Raw genomic sequence first — 27,168 nt, 5'->3', positions numbered from 1 at the left:
CAGCCCAGTAGCAGGTACATGACTGAGGAACAGGCTACACTAAAGTCATATCTTTCCTCACAGCTCCACAGCATTCACACTCACACTACTTCATGGTGCATTCTTGTCTGCAATCTATTTTAAAAACACATTTTCAACAAGAAAGACCCATGCTGAGAAAATAGATTTGCTTATTCTACATTCTTATTCTGAGCTATGTTTTCATTAGGATTCTGATTTGCATAGAGGTTGTTTTTTCAAAAAAAAAAGAAAAAAAAAAAATTCAATCTGATGAGAAAGAAGTCAGTGTATTTGTGTGGTATTAAAAAAAAGAATGGGGGTCTGATTTCCAGTTAGAAAAATACAGCAAAAACATTGAGGGGCAATTTAACGACCGGCTTGTAAACATGCCAACTAATAGGAATGATAAGGCTGAACAAGAAGCAGACTCCTCGTATAAGAAGGTACCTAAACATTGGCCCTGCGGATGATTAAAATTCAGAGCAGAAATCAGAGTGAAACTGCAGTTGAGTGAGAAATGTGGAGGAAAAACTGAGAGATAAAATGTGTTCATGAGCACACCACCACCAAGCTCATTTACGCCAGACAAACCCCAGCTCTCCAGAGCAATACAGTAAGCATTAATTAGAGAGTTTATGCCTCCCACAGACCAAAAGCTTTTACAGCAATTATTGAGCACATCTGAGGATATTTTTCTGAGGGTTATTTGAGTGTAAACAGGAGGAATGTGACTTTTCCAATGGTTTCAACTGCAGGCCATATTCCAATGCATCAATTTGGTCACTAATAACAATTTACTGCACATGTATTTGCACACACTAAAAATAAAAATAGACGATAAATAATAAATTAAAAAAAATGTATACCATGTGCACAGGCGCACACACACAAAACCTTCACATACACACAGACCAGACCTGGCACAAATACACATCAGACCACACACACATGCACACGTACACACGCACAAATGCACGTACACGAATGCACACACTTGACTAAAATTTGTTTGTTTTTAAATATATTTTAAGCATTTGACGTTTTCCAAATATACTGATCAAAATGTGTGACTACACAATGGTCCAATTAATTTTTATTTCAAATACATAACATATTTTCTTGAGTAACCACATATTGGTATTTTAAGTATATCAAAATTCATCCAGAAATGTAGCTGCTACATTCGAAAGACTTTTCAAATGGCTTAATTTGAAACATTCACTTTTCTCGGAATGTGGGCCAGTGGGAATCCTGAAAGACTTACATTAAAGTGTAAATAAATGACATGAAATCCTGTTGACTAATTTTGGTAGATATAAATTGGATATATCTCTGCTTATTTCTCAATTTGGAATAAACCTTGCAAATCACCAAAGTTTTGTGGTGGTATAATTATAGTTCCCCCCTTAATTCTCAGTAAGTGTTCAGTTCTGTAAAGCATTAGGACTGCAGCTTGCCATTACATGAAATGAGACCTGTACACTTTGTGTTGGTATAACATAAAGGTACAAAGCTGGGCATACTATGGCAAAATAAAATCACAAATATGTTAGAAGTTGGCAGTAAATGGATAGTACTGTATATTTAAACAAATGCATTTCAAATTATTTCCTTTTTTAGAAAATACGTATTGCTAAAAGGCTGTTATTTTCTCAGTGGTGATGCTCTTGCATGTGTCACCTTAATTTTATAATTTTATATACTTATATCATTTTTTTAATATATGGGAGCAATTGTTTTGATATAAAAATCAAAACATATTCACGACGTGACTTTTTTTTTTTGCAAAATTTCCCTACATACTGTAAGGTAGGGGTGCACAAAGAAACTATGGCAAATACTTGTAACTGTACCTGTAAACTTAAGTAATATATGGGGAAAGCAAGATGGGAAATAGATAAGCCAAACTGGAAGTTAATTCCAAGTTCAGAAATGATACAATTTTCATTTCTAAAATACTGAAATGAGACATTTAAAATAATTTTGACCACACAAAACACAAGAACCAATAAAAATATGGTTTTGTGCTTTAACAAACTATATGAAAAAATATAATATAATATAAAGAATTAGTTACATAACCAGCTGGAAATTTCCCCCTATATTTTAACCAGAGTTGGTTATTATCATAAATGTCCATTCATATTTGGTATTAGCACTACTATATGCATATCAATATGGATATCAATGATTGCTGTACCTTTATTATTAATAATAGCAAAATATTTATAATGGTTAAATGACTGGAAGATATTTGTCTGTTTTATTGGTAAGTATGAAATGGTATACAACTAATTTTATTCAAATCATATGAATATATTTGAGTGACAGATGCTTATTTATATCTGTATATGATCACCAAAACAGAACATTGCCTCCTGAACAAATTAGTGCATAACCGTGGCAACAGCATAATACTGTCATGTGCTGATATAGGTCAAATGAATGCAGAGTTCTATCACAGACAAATATAACTACCAGCAGAAATATGTGGACATTTTCATGGATGTGGTAAAAACATTTCATGACAGATATAGGACAAAAATGAAATGCATATGAAGGCAATACGAAGATCGATGAAAGCAGTCTAAATTTTTCAGATAGTCATCTAATTTGAGTATCCTAACCTGTTAAAAAATAAAACTGAATAAATGCAACTAAATGCAGTTCTGAATAACAAACTTTTATGAGACTGGGAAAGCCTGGCATGAGAAATCCATCCACACATTACCATTGGACAATGAAAAATAACTTAATGCAAAATATTTTTTGGTTTGGGGGGGCAGGTGGTGTTTCATGCCACTTTTGCCACTGAAAGTTCAGTTATTGTAAGACCATTTTGATGTTGACTGCATAGCCTACCATTTGATGTTATAGGTAGCCTATAAATGACAATCAATGGTAGAAGAGCTGATTTTTCCGAAGCGGTTTAGCTGCATGTGACATCTGCACGCTAATACTTCGGAAATATATTTTAAAGAGCAGATTTACACTATATGCATTGCAGGATATGCTATTTGTTTTTGAGTACATTACATTACATTACATTACAGGCATTTAGCAGACGCTCTTATCCAGAGCAACTTACACAACTTTTACATAGCATTTTTACATTGTATCCATTTATACAGCTGGATATATACTGAAGCAATTTCGGTTAAGTACCTTGCTCAAGGGTACAACGGCAGTGTCCTACCCGGGAATCGAACCTGCAAACTTTCGGTTACAAGCCCAGTTCCTTACCCACTGTGCTACACTCCATCCTGAGTAAAATAGGACCCATGAATAAATTTCTATCATTGTCGGTTTTCGTCCTTGAAAAGTAAATCAGTGAAGCAACATGCTATGAGATATTGTGTAGGTAGGTTATAGCTTTAAATCAAGTGTTTCCACGAGTCCTCTGGGGCTTCTGTGTCTTCAGCACCATGGGTGGCATTCTGGCATAGGCCAACAAACAGCCTGCTTTGACTAATCTTCCAAGCACAAAATCCAAGCTTGGTTGTCAGTTGGTTTATTTAAAAACAGCAATTTGAAGACAATTTTTAAATTATTTTTTTTCAATCCACCATGCTTGTGGTAAGCCCTGGCTATGGTAGTTGTCTATTACGGTGGATTTTGCAAACCGCCCCCCGCCATCACAGCGCCATGACATATATTATAATATTATATTATAAGGTCAAGGAAACCTTGGCCTTAGTGTCATGCGCTCCACACCATTCTTCTGCTCACACTAATTGAAACTCATAATAGGAATAGTCTATTTAAGTGCTCTTTTGCAAATGAAGCAAATCTGGGTTGCTTTCATGAATTTGTTTTAGGCTATGGGCATCCTGCTCCAATGCCACCACGATGTTGTATGTCTGACCTGACAGGTCCTGAAAGGCAAGGTAAAAAAATACTTGCAGAAAAAGTTGGCAAAAACTAACTTTATCATACACTGCCAACTAACGTACGAGTTATTATGAAGTCATTTTTGGCCCACTTTCACCTCGCCTTTCTGGGCTTCTGAAGATAGCTGATGGGAATTGTAGACCTTTCACGACTGCATGTTCCATAGGAACTACAACATAAAAGAGGAAAAATGGTCATCAGTGCCACCAGCAAATGAACCCCTTAAACTTGAACCACAATTAGGTCAGTATTGTTTGTTTTACTTAAACTTTAAATCACTGATGCCCTCTCCTTAAACCACAGACACGTCAAATGCAAACTTCTGTTCGGAATGCCCTTAATAGATTTTCTTTGGGTTTTTAAATATCCTTATAAAATGACATCATAAAGCCGCTTTGGCATTTTGCAAAATAAATGAAAAAAAAACAGAGGAAAGCAAAAACAATAGGTTGGCTCAAAATGCCGGTGCTTGATCTGCGTAATAAAAGGGAAAAGTGAACGCATCACGGTGCTAAACTGGATATATCTACAGTCATTATTAATGTGCACATGCAATATGTTCTATGTTTAATTCAAATGAAAGAAGAGAAAAAAAGAATTAAGAAAAAGCCTCTCTCTGCTCCAGAAATGGATTTCTGTGTACAATGTGACTCCCATAGCTTGGTTTTTGTAGGAGAATCTCCATTAGTGCTTTTCATTTGCCTCAGAACATCAAAGATGTGATGTCCTCGTACATTGCATTTAGTGCTAATGTAACTGACTCCAAAAATAAATTGAAGAGAGAATTTCTAAGTAGTTTCCAGGCAATTGAGACAGCAGGCTCTTTTTATCTGCTCCGCAACTGTGGCAGTGCATTGATTTCAACTCCTTCTGAGATCTCAAATGCTTTTAGACTCCCTAGTCCCTCTGTCAGCTTTTTTCCCCCTGGTGATAAAATTCCAGCATTGAGCTGAACACCATTTTCCCCAAAAGAGTGAAAGATTAATTCAGCTGTGCCTAAAAATGCTACAATGACTATGCATGAACCCTGTCATGAATGGTATGTTCTATATACCAAAGGACTGAAAACCAGTGGGATTTTGTCCTGAAGGGCCACAGATAGAAAATACTAAATGCAGAGAGATAAATGTTCCTGTTACCATGGCCTGTATGTGGATGCATACATTTATTTATATTCATAGTAACAGAGAGCATACCTGATCGATATCTAAAGCCTTGAATAGTATGCTTGCTAAATGACTTAGATGTGAGAACAGCACAGGAGAAAACAACCTCCAACAATGAATGGCAAACTATAGATACCATTCCGACTCTTTGTGTTTATTGAGAATATATGTCACTCTCCACAACCTGATGATGGTTCTTTTATTGTGGTTCACAACTGTTTACATGCACCAGGAATGACAGAAATTGCTCTCTGGATCATTAGGACTGAACTAGCTCAGCCATTAGTGAAATATTGCTCCATCTCTCTTAAAGGCCTGCACAATGAAAATGGTGTGGACATATCCACTCGCCTGAATCCATTGCAACAATGTCATAATCTAGTGTTGGGGGGAGGCAGAAAAAACAATTATTAGATCATAAAACCTCTTGATCTCTTGGCAAAAAGGGAGGTGCAAATAAATTTGGATATACACATGATAACAGTGCGTAGCAGCATAATACAGTGCTGTGAAAATGTACTTGCCCCCTTCCTGATTTCCTCTGTTTTTGCATATTTGTCTTACTGAATGCTTTCAGATTTTTTGACAAAAGGTAATACTAGACAACGAGAACCTGCGCAAATACAAAACACATTTTAAAATTATTTCATTAATTTAATAAAAAGTTATCAAACACCCATGTGAAAAAGTAATTGCGGCTTAAAACTTAATAACTGGTCGCAAAACCTTTAGCAACAATAACTGCAACCAAACACTTCCTATAATTGGATATCAGTTTTTCACATTGCCGTTTTTCAAATTTGTCTGCTTTAATTCAGACAAATGGGCAGGTTTTCAAGCATGCACTGCTCATTCCAGATCCCACCACAGCAACTCTATTGGGTTCAAGTCAGGACTTCGACTAGGCCACTCCAAAACTTTCATTTTGTTTCTTTTCGGCCATTCAGGTGTGGATCTAATTTTGTGTTTTGGATCATGGTCTCGCATCATTATCCAGTTATGATTCAGCTTCAGCTCATGGACAAATGACTGGATATTTTCTTCAGTATTTTCTGGTATGGTGCAGAATTCATTGTTCCTTCATTAATGGCAAGTCATCCAGGTCCCAAGGCAGCAAAGCATTCCCACACCATCATGCCATCATCACCATGTTTGTCTGTTGGTATGATGTTCTTACTGTGAGATGTTGCATTTGCTTTACAGCAGACACAATGGGACTCATCATGTCATCCAAAAAAGTTCCACTTTTGACTCATATATCCATAGAACATTATCGCAAAAGGCTTGAGGATAGTCCCCAACTGCTTTTTTGGAAATGTGAGATGAGATGAGCATTGATGTTTCTCTTGGTTAGCAGTCGTTTTGCTCCTTGTTACTCTCCCATGAATCCAATTTTTGCCCAGTCTATTTTGTATTTTGAAGTCATGAACATTGACCTTTGCTGAGGGTTAGAGAGGCCTGCAGTTCATTGGATGTTCTTCTGGGATATTTTTTGTCTTCCTGGATGAGTTGTCACTGCGCTCTTAGAGAGATTTTGGTAGGCTAGCCACTCCTGAGAAGATTCATTAATGTTCCAAATGTTACCCATTTGGAGATAATGGAGGTGACTATGGTTCGATGGAGTTCCTCAAATATAGGCAGGACACTACAATTAAGTTTTCTAACTGGCATTAAATGGCTTTATCTATTGTTGATTTGAATGCAAAACCAGTATTTCCCTCCTTGGCTTGCTTACATGAATTGTGTACAGTGGGTTATCTATCTGCAAATTGGTTATTGAAGATATATCTTATTTCAGACTGTACTTATAGAAAATAAATGAATTAACATTATAATACTTGGCGCACAAGTGGACAACACATGCTTTTATTATGAAAAAAACAAAAAACAAAAACTAATGTCCATTTTTTCTAAATTACATATTTCCTGTTTGAAAAACTTTTTTTTCCAACTAAACTTGCAGATATAACTAATGCGATGACTCTTAACCAAAATAGCTGGTAATTTCCAGAAGATTTTTTGTATTTTTTGTCATTTGTATTTTATGGGGTATTTTCTTTGAATTTTCCAGTATATACATAGGGTGTAAAGAAAAGGAAAAAAAATTACCAGCTATTGAGTTATTCATCACGTTGAAACAGAAAAATTCTCAAACTTAATCCACTGAGAAAAAGGTGTTTTAATTAAAATGCAATTTGTCCTTATGAATTAATTATTCATGAACTAAAAAAAAGAAATGTCATATCATAAGTCATAAGTAAAAAAAAAAAAAAAAAAACATAATCCAAAAAAATGATTGTGTTTGTGTCCATATCCATTGGTACACATGTGGTACATTCCCTTAGAATTGTCATATTTACTACATGATTGCAAATCCATTGCATTCAATGACTGCCTGAAGTCTGCGACCCATAGACATCACCAGATACTGGATATCTTCAACGTTGATTCTTTGCCAGGCCTGTGCTGCAGCCATTTCAGTTCCTGTTTGTTTTATAGACTTTTTGCCTTCAGCCTTGTCTGCAGCAAGTGAAATGAGTGTTAAATTGTATTCAGGTCAGGAGATTGACTGGACTAGTGAAGAATATTTCACTTCGGCCTTGAAAAACTCCTTGGTTGCTTTAGCAGTATGTTTGGGGTCATTGTCCCACAGCAAGGTGAAGCGCAATCAAATTAGTTTTGAGACATTTGATTGGATCTGAACAGATATGTTTCTGAATACTTCAGAATTCATCCTGCTGCTGTCAACAGTCACATTATCAATGAAGGCAAGTAAACCAGTTCCAGTCGCAGCCATTCAATGGTCAAGCCATAACACTACCTCCACCATGTTTCACTTAATGAGTGAAACTTTGGATCATGAGCAGTTCCTTTCTTTCTTCACACTTTTCTCTTTCCATCACTTTAGTACAGGATAATGCTTGCCTCATCTGTCTATATGACTGTCCCAGAACAGTTTTTTAATGCACTTTTTAGCAAACTATCCTGGCCATTCTGTTCTGGAGGCTTACCAGATGTTTTCATCTAGCGGTGAACATGCGGAGGTTATGCTGCTGTAGTCTCAAGTCTTTGAAACATCGATGCCTACATCCTGGAGAGTGATCTTGATCTGTTTGACAGTCGAAAAGGGGGTTTTCTTCAAATTTAGAAAGTTCTTGGGTAATCCACAACAGTGGTCTTCTGTGGTCCATCAGGTTGTTTTCTATTGCAGAGCTCATGGGTGCATGCTTACTTCCTAACAATATATCAGACAGTTGATTTTGACACATCCGATGCTTTGGCTAAGTCGCTGATCAATGCATTCTGATTTTTCAGCCTTACGCTGGTCTGCTTTACTGGCATTGACACTTTGTTGGTCCTCATGTTATAGGTGTACAAATGCCAGACCTAGAATCAATTCCAGAACTTCTGCAGCTTTCACATGCCTGAAATACCAATGCAACAACACACAGCCGAGAAAGAAACAGCTGAGCAGCCAATTGTCCAATTACTTTTGGCACCCTTAAATAGGGGAACTGTGTATTTAAAGGGCTGCAATTCCTACAAGTTTCACTCGATATGGATATAAATACCCTCGGATTAAAGTTGACAGTTTGCACTTCAACCTCATGTTTACCATTTCATTTCTAATTCAATGTGCTGGAGTACAAAGCCAAGACAACAAAAAATGTGCCACTGTCCAAATACTACTACTCATGGACTACTGCACTGTTTATATCCTCATCTCATTTAGGCACTAATTTAGATTATTATTGTTGTCATGATGATGCTGTGTTTTGATGTGATTTACTGTTGTTATTTGCACTGTGGAACACATAACAGTTTAATAACTTTGATTTTAATGGCGTGGAGACCAGAACCAAACAAATTTTTCTCAATGGTATTGTAAAGGATCACTCAATTTGATATATAGGATTAGATCTGCTTAACCAGAAATACATTGTACATTTCTTAATTAACAAATACAGGGACTGTTCCTTTTGAAATAAAAATGGAAATAATTGACATTTAATGCGAACTAGACCACCATTCACGCATGTTTTTCCATATGTACAGTAAGCCAGTCAATAATAGGTAATGATTCCCTGAGATACTGGGATGCGGAAGTCAATAGTAACACCAAGGAGGTCCAACCCCCTGGGCTTAATTGCAAATTAATGTTTTTGGCGATGAATTAACTACAGTGTATTGATCTACAAGTGGATCACAGCAGCTCCTTTGTGTGGCATGTGCTTTAATAATGCTGCAAGGTTATTTATAGTTTTGTTTCTATTATGCGGCTGAAGTGCTTTTTACCCTCAAAAGGCTCTTTTTCAGGCTTGTTTTCATTATTTTTATTTTTTTGAAAACGCATGCCGGAGATACTGCACACACAAAAAACAATTTGTGTTTCCTCATCTTCTCGAGAGAAAAAAGAGCGAAACAAAAATCTCAGCCATTTCAGACATCCCAGACATGGTTTGAAGAGAGGCCGAGAAAATGGTTCCCCCTCAACAATCGCCCAAATTCAGCACTCCCTATTACAGCACGGGAATTGAAAGGGAGCAGAGGACCTGGCAGTTGTGAATCTCTAATCGAGATCAATGCATGCCATGAATGGACTTCATTCATCATTTTGTTTGTTCTGAGAAGAATGCATCTGCTGCCTCTGTAAATCAATCAAGCTTCGGTTCTGAGACAATGCTGTACATTTCCCCCCACAGAACCCCGCACTGTCTGCCCAGGAGCCATAATTCTTCTGTACACCACTTACCATCTTGCTTCACCTCACAAGACAAGTCTTGCTGATTTTAATGGCTAGGATTAATACATATTGTTTTATTAAATCATTTAGTTCCACCATAATTTCTCATTTTCTCTTTTCCATTTTTTAAAATAAACAGGTCCCAAGCTCCATCTGTTCATGGGAAATTAGGGACACAGAGAAATAGTCCTACTGTATGAGCTGCTACAATTCAAATATCTGTCTTTGTGCTTATGGTGTTTTTTATCTTCCTTGTAAATCACTGGAAACAAATCAAAGAGAGGAGGGAGCATATTTGGAGATGACATTCAGCCTAATTAGTCTAAAAAAACAAAAAAAAAACAAAGTAACGAATGGACCCATTTTATTTCACAGTGGAGCAAGTTCTTCACGTTTTGGCTCAGGGATGGGGAAGACATTTTTTTAGAGTGGGGGCCAGTGGGCAAAATGTATTTTATTTTCTGTTTTTTTAAAAAGTAATTATAGAAAAGAAAAAAAAATTATCCTGATTTAGCACCAGCTCACCCTTGGCAGTTAGTATCATAATCATTTGTTATTTTAATCCTTGAACACATGCATGCTTGATAGCTAACAATTTATTGGTGTCGTAGACTTGAATATTATCGCGTATAGGCCTAACCCTTGCAGATCATTACAGCTAGCTAGTTAATTTGATGAACAAATGCATTAAAATAAACGATGCTACAGCTATCACAGCAAGTTACCTATGCTTTGCCAGCAATGAAATGCAATATTATACGTGCTTATGAAAGCATATTATGAAATAATACAATAATTATTTTCCTTATGCTGCAAGTTTCCTTAGCGACTCTTGCTCTGGCTAGTAAGATCCACTGACAAACTTCAGCTACGTATTGTGGCACACATCTGCTATGAGTTCTGTTTTCATTCACAACTTTTATTAAAGTATCCCTGAATAAAGTCATGAAATAAATAAGTCACTGGTTATGCATCAATTTTCAAATTAAAAATCTGTTGGTGGGTTCTAATGAAAATTACTGCAAGGATTTGTTAAAAGTTTGACATGGCTAGTTACCTACTGTTTCTTAGCAATTGTGGGGTGCAGTGTTACAGTTTTCTGAAAACAGAATTCTATAGAACTATTTCAACCAAGGGTGACCCTTGAAAAGGAATGTATGGTAATCAAAGTATAAATGGTAGCAAGGTTGATAGCACAATAAACTACAAGAAAGGATTATTAAGTTACAAACAAGAAAGTCCTGAGACATGGTGAGGTGGGCCTAGCCAAACCTGGTCTCCCATAGAACAGAGCCTGCAGTGTCAGCTATTTTAGAACGTAGCCTACTAAAACACTAATGTGACTACTAACATGATCACGTAATCCACTGGAAGAGTTTCCTAATCTCCACACCTATTCCATATGTATTCGTTAAGCAAAGAAAACGTCATGTTACAGCACACTCTACACACATGTGGGTTTAGGGGTTATTTCAGGTTTGGCTAACAAAAAAGTGATGTTACAGCATAAGTAACACACACACAACACACACACACACACACACACACACACACACACACACACACACTCACAGTACGACTCATTTAGGTGCAGCCAACTAATTTAAACAAGTGTGCTATTTTCTAGAAGTGTCTTTATTTTCAAGTGCAGTTATTATTTTCCCCTAACAGAAATTGTTTAAATACAAAGAAAGAAAAATTATAATTAACAACCTATGTCAAAGTAAAAATAATGTACCTAAAATAATTACACATAATAAATAACTTTTTGTGCGTTGGAGGAAATGCCAATGTGAACTGATCTAAATCTTAAAAAATATTCTTAATTCTTTTTTAATGGATCTCTAAGGGCCTTCTTCAGACAAGGATTGTTAAAACTGTGCAAGGCAGAAAGATGAATGGATTCATAGGAGGACTGTTAACAACATTAAACATTAAAACCATAGAAAGGCAACACCTTCTCACAGCGATGTGTGTCAGGTAGCATGTATATTCTAAAACCAAAATATCCCTGCACACAAACCATTAAAGCATAGTAAATTTAAAATCATACTGATACCTAAATAAGACAAAAGCTAAATGAGTGGCAACTACACAATGCAAAATTTATTATCATTGTTTTTCCTGTTTTTCATGTGTGTCGACCACATTTACAGTAGACGTGTAAGAACATTTACAAGCACACATAATTGCTGTCTGACAGTGGGTTCCTTTCAGCTGAAACATAGTAAATGGCCTGTTAGCCATCAATATCTAACTAACAGTACTGGTGCTTAACATTTGCAGTCTAAACTTGGAGTTAATTGTCAATTAGTCACTGTTTTACACAACTAGAGTGTTGTAACATGTGCAGAAGTAATTGTATTCTTTCCTGTTAATGGGATAATTCATTCCGCAGGGTAACGACAGCAGCTACAGTACTGTATATTCTGAGAAAGATTTCTGGGGTCTCTATCATGTTTTAAATTACATTTTACAGGGCATCTAGCTTGTACCTGAGAGCATTGGTAATGTTAGCATTTTTGCATGAATGGAATCGACCTTCCAATGAATAAAGCAATTCAGGGGGTTTAAGTCAGACTCTTACCTGCAGAACGGAGGCACCAGCGTGGAGGAACTGCAGGCCCGACTCAGCGGAGTCGATGCCCCCCGTGGCCAGAATGGGGAAGCCAGGGAGGGCTTTGGCGATGGCGGACACTGCACGCAGGGCGATGGGGCGGATGGCGTTTCCTAAAAACAGAAATTTGAAAAAAGAAAATTGAAAGTCGGATGTAGTGAATTGAATGTAGTGCCCCCTGAGATATTCAAGGCACGGCAGTAACACAATACACAGCCTGCTTTCCACAAGTATTAAAACCGGAAAGATTATGTTAAATTTAGTGATTATTAAAATGTGGAGACAAACGCTGAATTTTCATTCTGATGTATATTTCCCACTGATGTACTGTTCTAACCCCAACTGCAGTTTTTATATGTGATGAATAATTAGTTTGCTTGTGCGTGCGTGCATGTGTGTGTGTATATATGTGTGTGTGTTAGATTTTTCTTTTGTTTTGTTATTTCCTCAGATGATATCAAGGTGAGTTGTTTTTAGAATTGTTAACATTTCGAAGATCTTGCAGACCTCCCGCCAGGGGCCGGCATCAATGAGGCTCCATCACAAAGCAAGCAAAAAAAAAAAAAAAAAGCGATCATTTGGGAGAAAATATGGAGAAACACACTCTGGAGCTTGGTCCTTTTTGAGATTTGTTAGTCCTTGTGTTAGTGAATGTATTTATCTACCTGGGCTTCAGTATCCCTAATGAATGAAAACCTCCACCCAATCATGCCAACAGATGGAAGCGTTTATCGTATTAGGTTTAACCTCATTTAGCCAGCAGGTTGCCTTTCATTGATCACAGCTTCACATTGTCTACACTCATTCTGCTACCCAGTATCAAACATCATGTGCTCAACAGAGAGAGAGAGAGAGAGAGAGAGGGAATGAGTGTGAGAGAGAGAGCAAGAGAGAGAGGGAGAGAGCGAGGGAGAGAAAGAGAGATACCTTAGTCAAGACGCAGAGATTTTTTTCGTGCATGTTAAATGATCTTTATTAATTCTTTAATGCAATTCTGAATTATGGGGGATAAATTGAATCACAAGAGTTATTTTTGCATATTGTCCGTAGACAGCTAATGCTATAAATATGTATGCATTTTTCCTCCTTTTGTCTTTCTCATTGATGAAGGCTTTCCAGTCCCTTGAAATTGATGGTTCTTTGGGTTGAATTATTCATTAATGCTCTATTGTGACATTGCAATAATTCCACAAAAATATGAATATCAAATGGATGAGGAGAGAGATGGAGAGAGAGAGAGAGAGAGAGAGAGAGAGGGAGAGAGAGAGAGAGAGGGAGAGAGAGAGGGAGAGAGAGAGAGAGAGAGAGAGAGAGAGAGATACCTCAGTCAAGGGATGATGCAGTTTGTAGTTTTCAGAGCCAAGGTTGCTAGGGGCAAATCATTTCTTGGACGAGGTTCACAAAATTTGTATTCTGGATAATGCTACCCACAATGGACAACAGGTCTATCTACTTCTTAACAAAAAAAAAACTGTGAGTGAAACTGCAAGACACCCAGGGAATTATATCAATAAATTAAGATGAGGTGCCCTCATGGAGCACAACATGGTTTTTTATTGTAAAGTTCTTATACTGTAGGTTTAAGTAAATTATGACAAATACATTAGGCACACAAGTAAGCAATGTGTAGAAATACTACCATCAAGCTATTAGTCAAACTAATTTCAGTTTGCAAGCTAGACAGCAAGCAGCTATCCACTCAGTTATTTTAGCTTTTGCCAGTAAGCATTGTAGCTAAAGTTGCCAGATGCCTGGTTTTGGACTGGAATGTCCAGTTTTCAAAAAATTTCAAACAATTCCCAACCATACAATATAAATGTGTAGCCAGCAACACATTCCATCTTTGCATTGTTTCCGTTAGAAACTGTTACACTTAACCACCACCAACCCGCCCCCCATCATGACCCACCCCTGGTCCGGGATCAGTTTCGACAGCCCAAACCTTATATCTGAATCACGCTTTAACTCGCTCTATGGCGCCTGTGTGTGTATTTGCATAGTGTCCATATTTTGAAATAAAGCAACCCCAGTTGTAACTCATTCTAACACGGTACCTGAAGTCTAAATGTATTTACGCAGGTTTGCATGCTTGAAAATATGGGCAGCCGTCTCAAATGATCTCACAAGTATGGGAAGGTTTTTGGTAGGATGCATAAGATAGATGACTTACGAAAGTTACTGATAAATACCCAGTCCTAATCACAGTAAACTTGGGTTTTTTAAGACCCTGGGAAACCTTTCATCTTAACTATGATGATTTATCTTATCAAAAACTGCATCCTTAAAAATAAATAAACAGATAATGGAAGTTGCCGGATTTTCGTATTATAAAACATAATAGCACTGGGCCAGTGCTAATTAATTCAAGAAAATGAACAGGTATATCTCTGACCACAGTAGGGGTTATTACAACAACAAAGGCTCAATACCCTGACTGACAAGACACTAAAAAGAATGACTGCATGCTTTGTATTCAATAGCTCCCGGACATTTTTGTTGTACAGCACATTGGCTGTCCTTCCCAGAACTGCCACAGCTCTTGTGACAGCCCTTGTTTCAGTACACCATCCCTGCCTCATAGTGTAGTTCTTATCCAAGTGTTTGACAACCTACACATAACTGTCTTTGTTAGCTGCATCCTTATCATGTTATTGGCAGGAATGCGTCCAGTGTTTTGTGCATGAGTGTGTGTGTGTGTGTGTGTGTGTGTGTGCGCGCGCGTGCGTGTGTGGGATTTCAGACCCCGGGTTAGTACAGTCAGACACTACTCTGCACAGCAGCCAAGCCAATCAGAGAGAACTACTCAGACAGTCCGTTCACGCAATATTTTTTATGAATAATTCTGAGCACACCAATATGTAGTTGAATCAGGCAGGGCATGGAGGCTCAGAGTCCTATCAGAGTATTTATGAAAAAGAGCAGTATCTCATGAAATTTAGTCAAACAAACCAACAAAAATACTCATATCAGGCCAATGATAATTACAGCAGGCCATATGGCATGGGATTCAGTACCAAATAAAATGGGATACAGACAAAGGTTTAAATAAATAAAAATCAAAGAATAAGCCGCAGGGTTATAACCTTTAGCAGGTACATGGACGCGCACTGTTACCATAAAGTGATAACAACGGTCATGGTCCCTCTCCTTCCGGACATGACCATATATCCCCAGAATTCCCTGCGTTTCATCTCATCAGCCCATAGGTGGCCACAACAAGCCACACTCAACCTGACACTGATTAGCTGTATTTCAGTGCTGTCACATTAAGATAATAAGCAATTTATTTGAATAACCAATTTCAGTTAAAATAACAGGGATGAAATGCCCTCAATGTACTTCTTCCTCTTACCATAGTGTAATAAAAGTGGAAAGATAATTCTGACATTTTCAAAATGTCATCGGTTCACCTTTTCTTTTGATGGTGCGATGGCATTACATTTAAACAATTACCTGATAAAACAGTGTTTTAACAGAACTGCACAGTAAGCAGGGTTTTGAACATGCTGAAATTCTGCAGCAGGAGAGCAAGATTCTTATTTCAAAGGACAATGTTTTCCTATTTCAGCTTTTCACAGTGAGGAAAAAAAAGGAAAGAAAGCAAAGCGAAGCTTATTGGAACAGAGTTACCAAAACCAAGATAAGCCAGGGGTTCGTTCTGTTTTAATAAGACTGCAAAAGTCTGTATTAATTCATTGATTAAAAGATCCCACCGAATTCAGGAAGAACTTTCAATTTCAATAGAATAATATAAAGCTCTTCAAGCTTGTGGCCTTTTCGGTTCCACAGGACAAAGCAACCCTGCACTGATATCGCTGATTATTATCTTTGGTTGAAGATGCATAATTCAGCATTTGATACGTGTGCTTGGTATTCCAGGTCTGAAAAGGCCACTGGCTTTCAACACATGCACACGGCTCGTTTGGTTACTGGAAGGACTGTCGCCAGCAAGGACTTCCTTTTGTTATTCTGCATTTCCCTTCATTGGGAATAGGCTGGAGTCATGGTGAACTGTCAAGCTTTGTAAAAAGGGAATTAACGCTGGTTATCTGCAGCGTGTGCTTACGGAATCTTTAATTATCAGAAATCGTATCTCTAAAAGCACCTGTCCTATATTAGGCAATTACATGGTTTGAGTGTTTACACGTGTAAACACTGGGAACTAATACTCATTGCTGAACCTTTCTCCTTTGTTGAAGTATTATGCATGGCCACTCCCACTCGCATCCACCAGTACAACAGATCCAATAGCTTATTTATTTATTTATTTTCCTAATTTAACCTTCCTGCATGGATTAAAGAAAGAAATAACTAAAGCACGCTTGCAGCTTTTTCCCTAATTTTAAATCACTGCACCAAACCATTCATTTCAAAACAGACTCGAGCTGAGTTGCACTAACGCCTAAAAAAACCTTTAAAACACATTAGCTGAATATAGAGCAGTCTGGGGGCAAACTTATAATGGGAAATGCAGAGTTAAACACAACATATATATTTTAAAAATTTAAACTTGTTTACATTGGTTACATATTTGCGAGGGAACTTCACAAAGGGAACTTTGTGCGATCATCCACTGTGTCTACCTTGTCTACCACTCCGGAGGCTTTGACAGAGGGTTTTATAAGGCACAGACTGGAGACTAATAACAGAGGAAGAGCAAAAACCACAAATGTTATTGAACCATTCATTTTCTCAAAGGATCCACAGCATGAGCGATACACAAAAAAAAATCCAAGAAAATAAAATGAAACTGCTACAGACCACGCGTGTCTAAGCTTCGATAATACATCTAAACTCCACAAAACAAGGGCCGATTTCCTTAGAATTACGGCAGTTCCATAAAGGGTATCCTACAGCACCACCCTGTAGTCCACCAGGGTGTGAATCTGTGATGCTTACATTTCAGAGGGTGTTCTGTGACTCATTAATTGTCAAAGAAGAATCATACTTTTTCCCTATGCAGACATTACAGCAATATCTATGGCAATGATGAATCACAAAAATGTCTTGCGTATTAACAATTAAAACACTTTAATGTGCCCATGGTATGGACCCAAGAAAATCGAAGTGTATAACTCATTCAGTAATGAGTTATATCCAACCAAATATGCACAGTAGCCTTTTTTATTTTTGGTTGTGTATGTGTGAATTGCAACAGACCAATATGTGAAAACAAATTAAACTGCATAGTAAAGAGCTTGTGCAGCCTGTGCCGCTCATTGTAAAAGATATATTGGCCAATAAAAGAATCATGCAGGTTATCCAGGTAAAAATATATCAGTGGAAATGTCTGATTCTTGAAGAATACATCCAACAATGACCAGCTTTCGACCTTTTTTTTCCTTCTGATACTGATACAGCAGTTGTTTTGTTGACTGTTCATTCTGTAACAGTACACTGGATCTGTTGCCATGACATGGACAAAGAAAAGAAAACATATAAAGATAAGTGATAATGGGGGAAACCAAGAGAAGGCCATATCTGGAGGCAATTTTATATCCACATTCAAACTGAAGCATGTTTTGCACTATATTGCTGTACAGTTATGTACTTGATTAATTGTAAATACAGCATACCATAACATGCCTTGCTGGGAATGTAAATATCACTTCACACAATGCAATGGACAATTGCAGTGTGATAAATGTTATAAGTTACAAGCAGAATAGTTCACGTTTTGATTAAATACAACAATAAGCAAACAAAGAAACAAACAAACAAACAAACAAAAAAAGTTTAAAAGTGACTGTCAAAGAACTGGCCTCGGTTAAACATTATCAGTGACTCTATGCCTCAGTTACCATTGTTTTACTCATCATTGTTTTACTTCCACTCGCTAATTATTCAAACAGATTGGTGGCTAAGTCAAACCTGCTTGCAAATCTAGTATGCCCGCGTAACGCACTGCAATATTAGGCAAAACACCTGAGTGTCGGCTGACGACGAAATCTCAGATTACAGATATCATCCACGGCATCAGGTTACAGATATCATCCATGGCGCTGGTGAATTGTAAGCACGGCTCGGAGAAGGGATGGAGCTCGACGTGCAGAGATCAAGGTTTCTTTCCCGGGTTACAGCGCTGAAGCAGCCACGTGGACGGTGCTAATTTAGCTAGCTTGATCTCACTTGCCAGAGCATGCTCGTCGATATTGGCTTTCCAGGGAGTGTGTCACGGAGCCTTACCCAATTGGCCCTAACCCCAGGCTTTAACGAATGCTGTGATGATTGTTCTCTAGTTGAGATTAAAGAAACCACTTCTGCAAAGCCCCGCATTGCTGCTGTTTCCGATTCAAAGAACTTCAAATATATATATTTTTTATGAAAGAACACAAAACACAAAGCAGAATAGCACACAGCAGGGCAACGTGCAGCACTACTTAGGAGAATTAGAGGACTCAGCCAAGGTCTGTAAACAACATAAGCAATTCAACAAATACAGAAAACCAGCACTCCTTTAGCCACCTTTACTTTTTCAGTGTAGACTTAGAGGCACTTTCATTTGAATAAAACAGCCCACACAGGAACTTCTCAAGCTCCGCTGATTATGCATCAATAAAACAGCAACAATTCATTTTGACGTATCTGTGCCTTTCGCATATATTTTCAATTCCATAAGTTTTATATACTTCTATAAAAACATAAAACAGAGATAATTTATGACCATGACCATTTTTGTACAAAGCATAAACCACTTGAAATGGATTTTTGTTTAATATCTTAAGAGTGAATAAAATAAACATGTACTTGCTGGATGGTTAGATGTGTAATATGAATAATGTCTAATTTGTACTTCTGGAGGAAGAGAAAAAAGAAAAAAGGCAAATAATTTAGATTACATCCACATGAGTTCACCACCGCCCTGTCTGGGTTCCAAAAATGCCACATGAACACACTTTTTAAAGCTGTGGGCAACAATGGACAAATTAAGTCTATGGATCTCTTCTGAATTCCACATCCTGAAGGCTGTAGTCTCACACCTGCAAATGTTACCCGCAGAAAACAGCTCAGCTCAACTGACAGATAAAGCTAAAGGGAAAATATTCTGGTCATGCTCTTTTCCTAATTTCTCTTTTCTCTGTTTCGTCTCCTCTCTTGCTCCCCAGAGACATCAGTGATTGATAGCCTAATCCAATGACTGTATTACACACGCCTCATCTTGGACTGTGTCCTTATCATTAGCAGTTAGCCTATGGTTAAATTCACAGCTCACTGCTTGGTACAGCCCCTGAGATTTAAGGGTCTGGCCTTTAGAAAATATTTAACATAAAATTGAAATCTTGACAGCACTGAGAAGTCAGTTCTCAGCCAGGCATTTTTAATTAATCAGACTTACTGTACCATGGTCGTCTAACATGGCGGACTGTTACGGGGATTACTGAGACGTGTAGCACTAAATTAAACAGCCACAAGCTTGCATCTAAGACTGAGGAAATATAGCGTCACACTGTAGTGTTTTATTATGGGGAGGGGGGGTGGGAAAGGGGAAGGTTTCTGTTTAGTGAATAAAAATGCAAATCTGAAAATGGTTCTGCTCCTCCGGATGCTCTCAGGATGCTGTGCATTTATTATGACCTGCAAATAGATGCCATTGTGGGTAAAGGAGGAACACTTTCTCTGTTTACAATATCCCCGTGCCTGCACCCTCTCCTTCACTTCCTATTCTGTAAAAGCTGAAGAACATATCCATTCATTAGTTTATACGGGGAAAATATAATGGGGTTTAACATAAGGTGTGTGAATTAGGCTTCAGCTGGAGAAGAATTCCACAGAGTCTAACAAGCTGCGTTTTCCATCATTACAGACTGATCACGTTCACAATACCCTTTAGAATGAAGCCCTCCTTAAAAATATTACCATGCCAATCACTTCTCCTGTTGTGTGTATTTCGTAGAGGGGCCCATTATTATCCTACACAATAAGTGCCTCAGGGGACAAAGCTTCACTGAGAAAGAAGCTTCATTAACACAACCGTCATTTTAATGTACGTTCAGAACCTTAAATCAAACAGGGCGGAGGGAAAAAAAGGGAAGCGAAAAGCTGCCTAATTTTGGAATGATCGATATATTTTTTTACGTAGAAAATAAAATGAAACACTCTCCTTTTTCAAAAATCAGAATCGAGAAGCATGACGAGCGCGTTAAGGATCTCTCCTGCGGATGAAAATTCGCTCTTCCTCACTCAGCGGAACACTTTGAGATTGAATTTGCATTCCTCTTTCCTCAATTCCCAGCCTTCCCCGCAAGAACCATTTCAAAAAACGTAGAGGTGATTTGCCTCCGCATATCGGGACCCCATTGACCCTTTGTGGAGTCTTCTTGAGTCCGTGCGTTAATGGGCTTCGCCGAGGAAACCCACCCCCCCTTCGGTTTAAATCAGGCTTGTGTCTACTGCTTATATAGTGTCTTGCAAAAGTACCCAGACCCTTGCAAATGTTCACATTCTGCTGCTTTCAAGCTATTATTTATGACACATTGACACTTTTCAGTTATGAAAGTATGCCCGCTAAAGTTGAGGTAAAAAAAAAAAATTCAGGAGGACAGTGAACCACAGCATAGGGCCAAAGCTACATTTGGAGCAGCTCAGGATAACAAAGATGAATGCCCTTAAGTGGCGCAGTAAAAGTACTGACCTCAACCCCATCAAAAACCTGTGACACAAGTTGTGGTAAATAAGCAATGACTGAGCAACCTGAGAGAGCTGTGTGCAAGCTGGTACAGCCAGGGTGCAAGCTGGTACAGCCAGGGTGCAAGCTGGCACAGCCAGGGTGCAAGCTGGCACAGCCAGGGTGCAAGCTGGCACAGCCAGGGTGCAAGCTGGTACAGCCAGGGTGCAAGCTGGTACAGCCAGGGTGCAAGCTGGCACAGCCAGGGTGCAAGCTGGTACAGACCTGCCAAAAGAGACTAAAGGCTGTTATTGTGGTGAAGGGTGCTTCCACCAAATTAAATGTGAATACTTAAGCAAGCAACATATCTCTGTTTTATTTTTCTTTCAAATAATTTGCTGACACAACCTGTGAGCATGTGAGTTTTTTTTGTTTGTTGTTGTTTGTTTTGTAAGTTCCATCTCCTTACTGGCAAAAAACCAAACACAGCACAGAATTTGGCAAACTCAGGCCACCACATCTGAATCAAATAGCCAAAACTGGGTTGTTTCTACAGGAACCATCGACCATCGTTCACTATAGTTACAAAGGTTCAGCATGACCTGTTTCCGCATCATTCATAACCTCATATAACTGGTTGTCAACTGCAATTTGTTGATATACAAACCTGGCATTCATTTAAGAGATTTGGGAATAATTATTTTAACAAACTGAATATCAATAGAATGCTTAGCACTTTGGTCTCTACAATCTATTTCATCAGTAGTACATAAGACAAAGCAGCCTCTTTTAAATGAAAGAAACACACTATAGAACCATGGATACTAACAACATTGCAGTTTACTTGAGGGCAATTAATAAAATGGATCCGTTGGATTTGCTGGCAATATTACTGAATGGCACTTTTTTGAGTGCAATGCTCATCCATTAAATTTTCTCTAAGGTCACCACAAACATTGAATTTAATCTCAAGCTAAAAGCATGCGCTTATTTAAAGTACAGTGGCCTGAAATAATAGCGACAGCAACATCGACAGCAAAACTCCTCTTTCCGTGTCCATAAAAGCGGCTCTTCCACCTAATGCAAGCACATTCACGGTAAGGGGAAACAGTCACTCTGTACAATAAAGCCGGTTGCCGCTGTAGCGTAAGTGAACCTGTTTCCGAGGGCAACGCAGAAGCGTCAGGTGAAAAAATTATGCATGTTATGACAAAAAAAAAAAAAAAAAAAAAGATGTTCAGTTGAAATGTCAGTCTTTAGACAGGCATATACTTCAAATCAAGCACATGACATTTTTGTAGCGCTGGGCTTTGTTGGGCGTATAGTAAATACAAGTGCAGGAGATTTGTGTGAGGCAGGAGCGAGCCGGCATGTCTGTCAGATAGTCTTTATCCGGGCTCTGATCTCCCCGGCACATGATGCTGATCAGCTGTGAACACATCAGCCACTGTCAGACGCAGCGGGGAGGGGGAAGACACGGGCCGCGCCGACGGGGAGCGGCAGCCAGGCGAGAGAAGCCGCGCATTTACACTGCTCTGTTCGGAGAAACATGGCACTAATGGAGGCGGGCTGGACAAAAAAAAAAACAAAAAAAACTGCAACATAACGCAAAGAACTATGGCAGGTTTTGAGACGTGCAGTACAGTACTGTACTGCATGCGTACGTGTTCTGTCTTCTAAGCATGCCGAAATAAGTAAAAGCAAACCTTTCTTTCCATACTGCTGTCTGTAAACATCAAAAAAACTGCCGCGGAATCTATTTCTGATTCTATCTATCTATCCGCTGCATTATGTAAAGGACGACAAGTTTTTTTCTCAAAAAAACACACACAAAAAAAATTTGTTCGTGTCAAGGAACGTCAAAACGAAAACGAGAGATAAAGAACCGATTTGGTAAGCATACCCAAAAACAGCGGCTGACCATCTATAAAACATACGGCACTGCGCTTTCCCCTTCTCCCAGTGTCCTGATGGAGCTCGGATGTTTCACGCTCGCAGGATATAAACCCTTTCAAAAGTAAAGAATAAAATAAAGACCAAAGCAAAATGAGAGTGAGCGCGGCGGCACAGCCGAAAGCGGAACGAGAGGCGCGCCGTCCCCGCGGCGGCCGCTGATCAATGGCCGGCCCGCGCCTCGGCCCGCCTCACAGCCCCACAGCCGCCCGGCTCCTCGGGGACGTCGGGGAACCCGGCCGCCGCGACTTAAATGTGAAAAATATGACATTGAGTAGTTTTGCTTACATAAAATACTGCCGCAATAGTTTCTATATTAATTTTTAATGCGCGGTGCCTTCCTGACCCCCCTCTCCTTCCCTCGCCATCAATACCGCTCCCGAGTAAGAAATGAAAGGCGCGGGGATGGGGGGAAGGTAGCGGGGCCGCGCCGCGTTTCGGCGCGCGAGCGAGCGTGCGTGCGCGGACCGCGCCGCCGTCGCGGCCGGCCGCTGAGCGTAAAGGGTTGTGTCGTAAGTGGCATTAACTATGCAACAGCAATGAAATGTGAATATGATAGCTACAGCCCTTATAAAAATTCCATGTCTCGTGGTAATAAAAAAAACACATTTACATGAATTATTGAAAAAAGGCTATAATAGCTGAATAACACGTGGGCCAGCGCTGTGCTGAAGCCTAACGGAAACTGATGCAAGTTAAGTTTGAATCCTAGCAGAACAGCAGCGCATTCTCTGATTTATTTTTAGCAGAGACACAACAAGGGGCATGTTCCTTCAACACAGCTGGCCACATCTCTCACTGTAGCCCCATAGTTTCTGATGTACCCTAAGCTTCTCTAATACGCACTGTTATGCTTGTGTGACAGTGCTTGCTTCCATGACAAGTGTTGTCTGCAAATGAAGATGGATCAGTACATGGCATACAGTGGAAAAGCAAAGACAAAATAAAGATGATAGAACTTCCAAGTACTTCTTTCTGAGTAAATACTTGTTATTGGATGCACAAAAAAGAGATCTCTCAACATCTGATAATCTCTTGTAAAAATTAAGTTTTCTCTCCTGATATTCTACCTTAATTATAAAAAGAACCTGATATTTATATGAATGAAATCCCACTAGCAGTGTAGTCTGGCTACCTGACTTTTTCTAAAAATAGCCAAATCCATTTTTGGGAGCGCGATACCACTTCTGAAAGTATGTGGGGCTGGGATTTCAGTTAGTGGATCAGGAAGGCAGCTATGCCTGGAGATGGGTCTTTGCTGCATTAACTGCGCTAAGCAGGTTCCCTGTGCCAGCCTGCTGAACGGCCGTGGGGGAGAACTCTGATGTGGAGAGTGCCTGTGCATCGCATTGCATCATTGGCCTGTGGAGCCCTGGAGGGTGCGCGCCTCCGTAACTGGGAAAAGGCTGGAACCGCGGGCCGGGCTGGGCCTCGATCCCTAAGGGGAAGCCAAAGGGTCTGCCTGGCCCGGGGACGTCCCGCGATTCCCGCCCGAGTTCAGCCGGGCGTGAGGGAGCTGATGAAGGGTCCGTGCGCCAGGGCGGGGATGGCCTGTTAGGAACAGTGCCTGTAGGGGGCGCTCAGTGCCGGTCCAGGCCGGCAGAGCTGCTCACCTGCATCCAGGTGCAGGGAGGCTCAGTAGCGGGGATCTACCTTATGGAGACACCACATGTGGTGGATGGTGTGGGAAAACAGCAGAAACAACACAGGCTAATACTTTACTGGTAAGAACTGCACAGGGAAAAATGTGGATGGAGGAAAATACAGGCAAATAATGGCAGCTGTGGCTCTCTTATAAAGGGGGAAAATGAGGTCCATTTCTACGGGGAATTGTTACCCCTCTAGGCAGTGTCGGATCCGTGTCAGATCCTCTCATTTTTGGCCCGCCCGCATTTTGGAACTATGTCTGTGGTTCCGGCAACTCTTGAAAAAAAAATGTAAATGTTGCATCTATGATAGTCAGTGGAAATCCTCGATCCACAAAAGCCGAGCATCATTTATTTTACTTTCGTGTTCCAGGACCTCTGAGAAACTTTGGTTACCTCGTTTACATGGACACTTCTTGTTTTGGCACCTCCTGACTTACGAATTAAGGGATAACACCGGTAATTTTCATTTTTCAGTATTCATCAACATATCCTATGAAAATACCAAAACCGAAAATCTTTCTGTCCAACTCTGAGTACTTTTTGGTATTTCCCCCATTTAGCATTCAACCAGGAAAGCAATTAATTTCAGTTACTGTATATGCTGACGTTATTAAATACAGTTTGGAAAGACATATTTTCATTTTCAGAAAATGCTACCTATATCACGAAAAACATAGCCAGCCTAGTTTTTTTTAATCAAATTTACTTCAAAGCAGAGAAGACTGTTAATTTCGATGGCGTTCAATTTTCAGTATTTTGGTGCCACGCCAAAATACTTTCCACATATTGAGAAAGCAATCTTGGTCACTTTATGAAGTTCTTTCAGTAAAAAGTACAAAGGCCTGGTTCAAGAGCATCTCATTGACTTGTTAACAATGGTATATCAGCGTTGGCTAGATGGACAATAATTGTCCACAGGATAAATTCATTGAGAGTTGGACAGAAACACTATCAGTTTGGTCTTTGCATATGATATGTTAGTGATAATGAAAAAAATTACCGGTGTTATCTTTTCAGCACAGTTTCTAGGCAACACTGCTCCTAAGTTTGTGGAGCAAACAAATTAATATGTTCTGTACAGGTCTTGTAAAGTTTAAATGTGAAGAATGCTGCCTTGGTACTGATAGTCTGGCCCCTTGTCTTCTGATTGAGAATATATGACTTTCAAAAAGGGCCTGAACTTCATTTCTCATAGTTCAGCAATGCTGGAGACACCAGCACAGCAAGATTGATTGTTTCAAAAAAGTACGACTACATGCATTCAGTCTGACCAATTGTGAAGAAAAGACACAACTGATGCAGCATCACCGGCTGTGGAGACCTCTTACAAAGCCCATGTCTGACATAATGTCTTCACTCCTTAGAATGTATTGATATCTCATATATTATAATTTATCAAACCTAAAGTCAAGTTCAAAAGAAATTCTTCTTGTAGGATCAATGGTGCATTTAGTCTCTGTAGAAAAAAGGTGCCGCTGTAAAAAGAATAGGGAAACTCTTGCTTTTATTAAGTCTTAGTGAAGAGCTACTGTATGCTTTGACAAAAAATGTCTGTCCCATAGCGACAAGACTCTCTTTGTTTCAAGACTTGCCATTAAAACACAGCACTTAAGATCCAAACCACACATTATCATTCCCTTTCCCTCTTCTGCACACACCAGAGAGAATATTCAAAAAGAAACTCGAAGAGGTACTACTAACTTACCGCAAGAGGAAACTAACTTCAGAAACCGCATTTTCTCAGCAATTAGTCACATGTTACACTTGGTCCCACCCCCTTCTACCACCACACAACACAGGCAAGCGCTAAAGGCTAACTGAAAACCAATGAGTGGATTGTATGGCTTGAACTGGAGAACAATGTCTAAGCCAATCGCAGCACATCCTCCTGTCACAAAACCCATCTTTCATGGGATTTCAAGGTTTCCCTTACATAAAAGACTCTTGATTCATGCTGAATTTTTTTTTTAAAAGAAGAAAAAGAAAAATCCCACTGTCAAAGGCAGCAAGTGCATGACAGGGCGCTGCAGCTGAGATAAAACCGGCAGGGACACTCCGAGAACGCAATGCTTCCGTGAATTCTCATCCAGATTGTCGCTATCCAGACGAGTGACTGAACAAAATCATTATTCTTACACATCAACCATATTCTGCTCCCGGATAACAAAGGGAGCCTGCCCCACAGGACGAGAGGAAAAAGAAAAAGGGCTCAGCAGAATTAAGTTTTTCCAAGGCTTCTCTCACCTAACAGACCACAGCTGTCTGAGCACCAGTAACACTGCACTTAGTAAACTGGCAATCACTGGGGAAATGATTGATACTGGCTTTGTACATGAGAGAAAGCACATCTATGCCGCGGCACGTTTTATTCTCTGTGATCTTCTCGGCTTCCAGTCATGCACAGTCGCTCGCAATAAACTCTTACAAAGATGAGCAAAAATCAAAATGCTCATAATGACAACAAAAACGAAAAAGAAAAATCTCTAAATATAGCACAAACTCTTACCGCTTTAACAGGCGAGCAGGCTCCCTTTCAAGCAAAA

The 27,168-nt window shown here is 39.3% G+C and overlaps 1 protein-coding gene across 1 annotated transcript in view; it reads right to left on the bottom strand.

The window, feature by feature from the left end:
• dpyda.1 (dihydropyrimidine dehydrogenase a, tandem duplicate 1) overlaps positions 1–27,168 on the bottom strand; it is a 181,974-nt gene that overhangs the window by 20,749 nt on the left and 134,057 nt on the right. Inside the window, exon 19 of the mRNA XM_064332212.1 lies at positions 12,389–12,531. Within this exon, the coding sequence (XP_064188282.1) occupies positions 12,389–12,531 (143 nt within the window). The remainder of the gene's footprint in view (positions 1–12,388; positions 12,532–27,168) is intronic.

This window comes from Anguilla rostrata, chromosome 4, assembly GCF_018555375.3.
Source record: "Anguilla rostrata isolate EN2019 chromosome 4, ASM1855537v3, whole genome shotgun sequence".
Classification (NCBI taxonomy): domain Eukaryota; kingdom Metazoa; phylum Chordata; class Actinopteri; order Anguilliformes; family Anguillidae; genus Anguilla; species Anguilla rostrata.
This window is presented reverse-complemented; position numbering and strand designations above follow the sequence as displayed.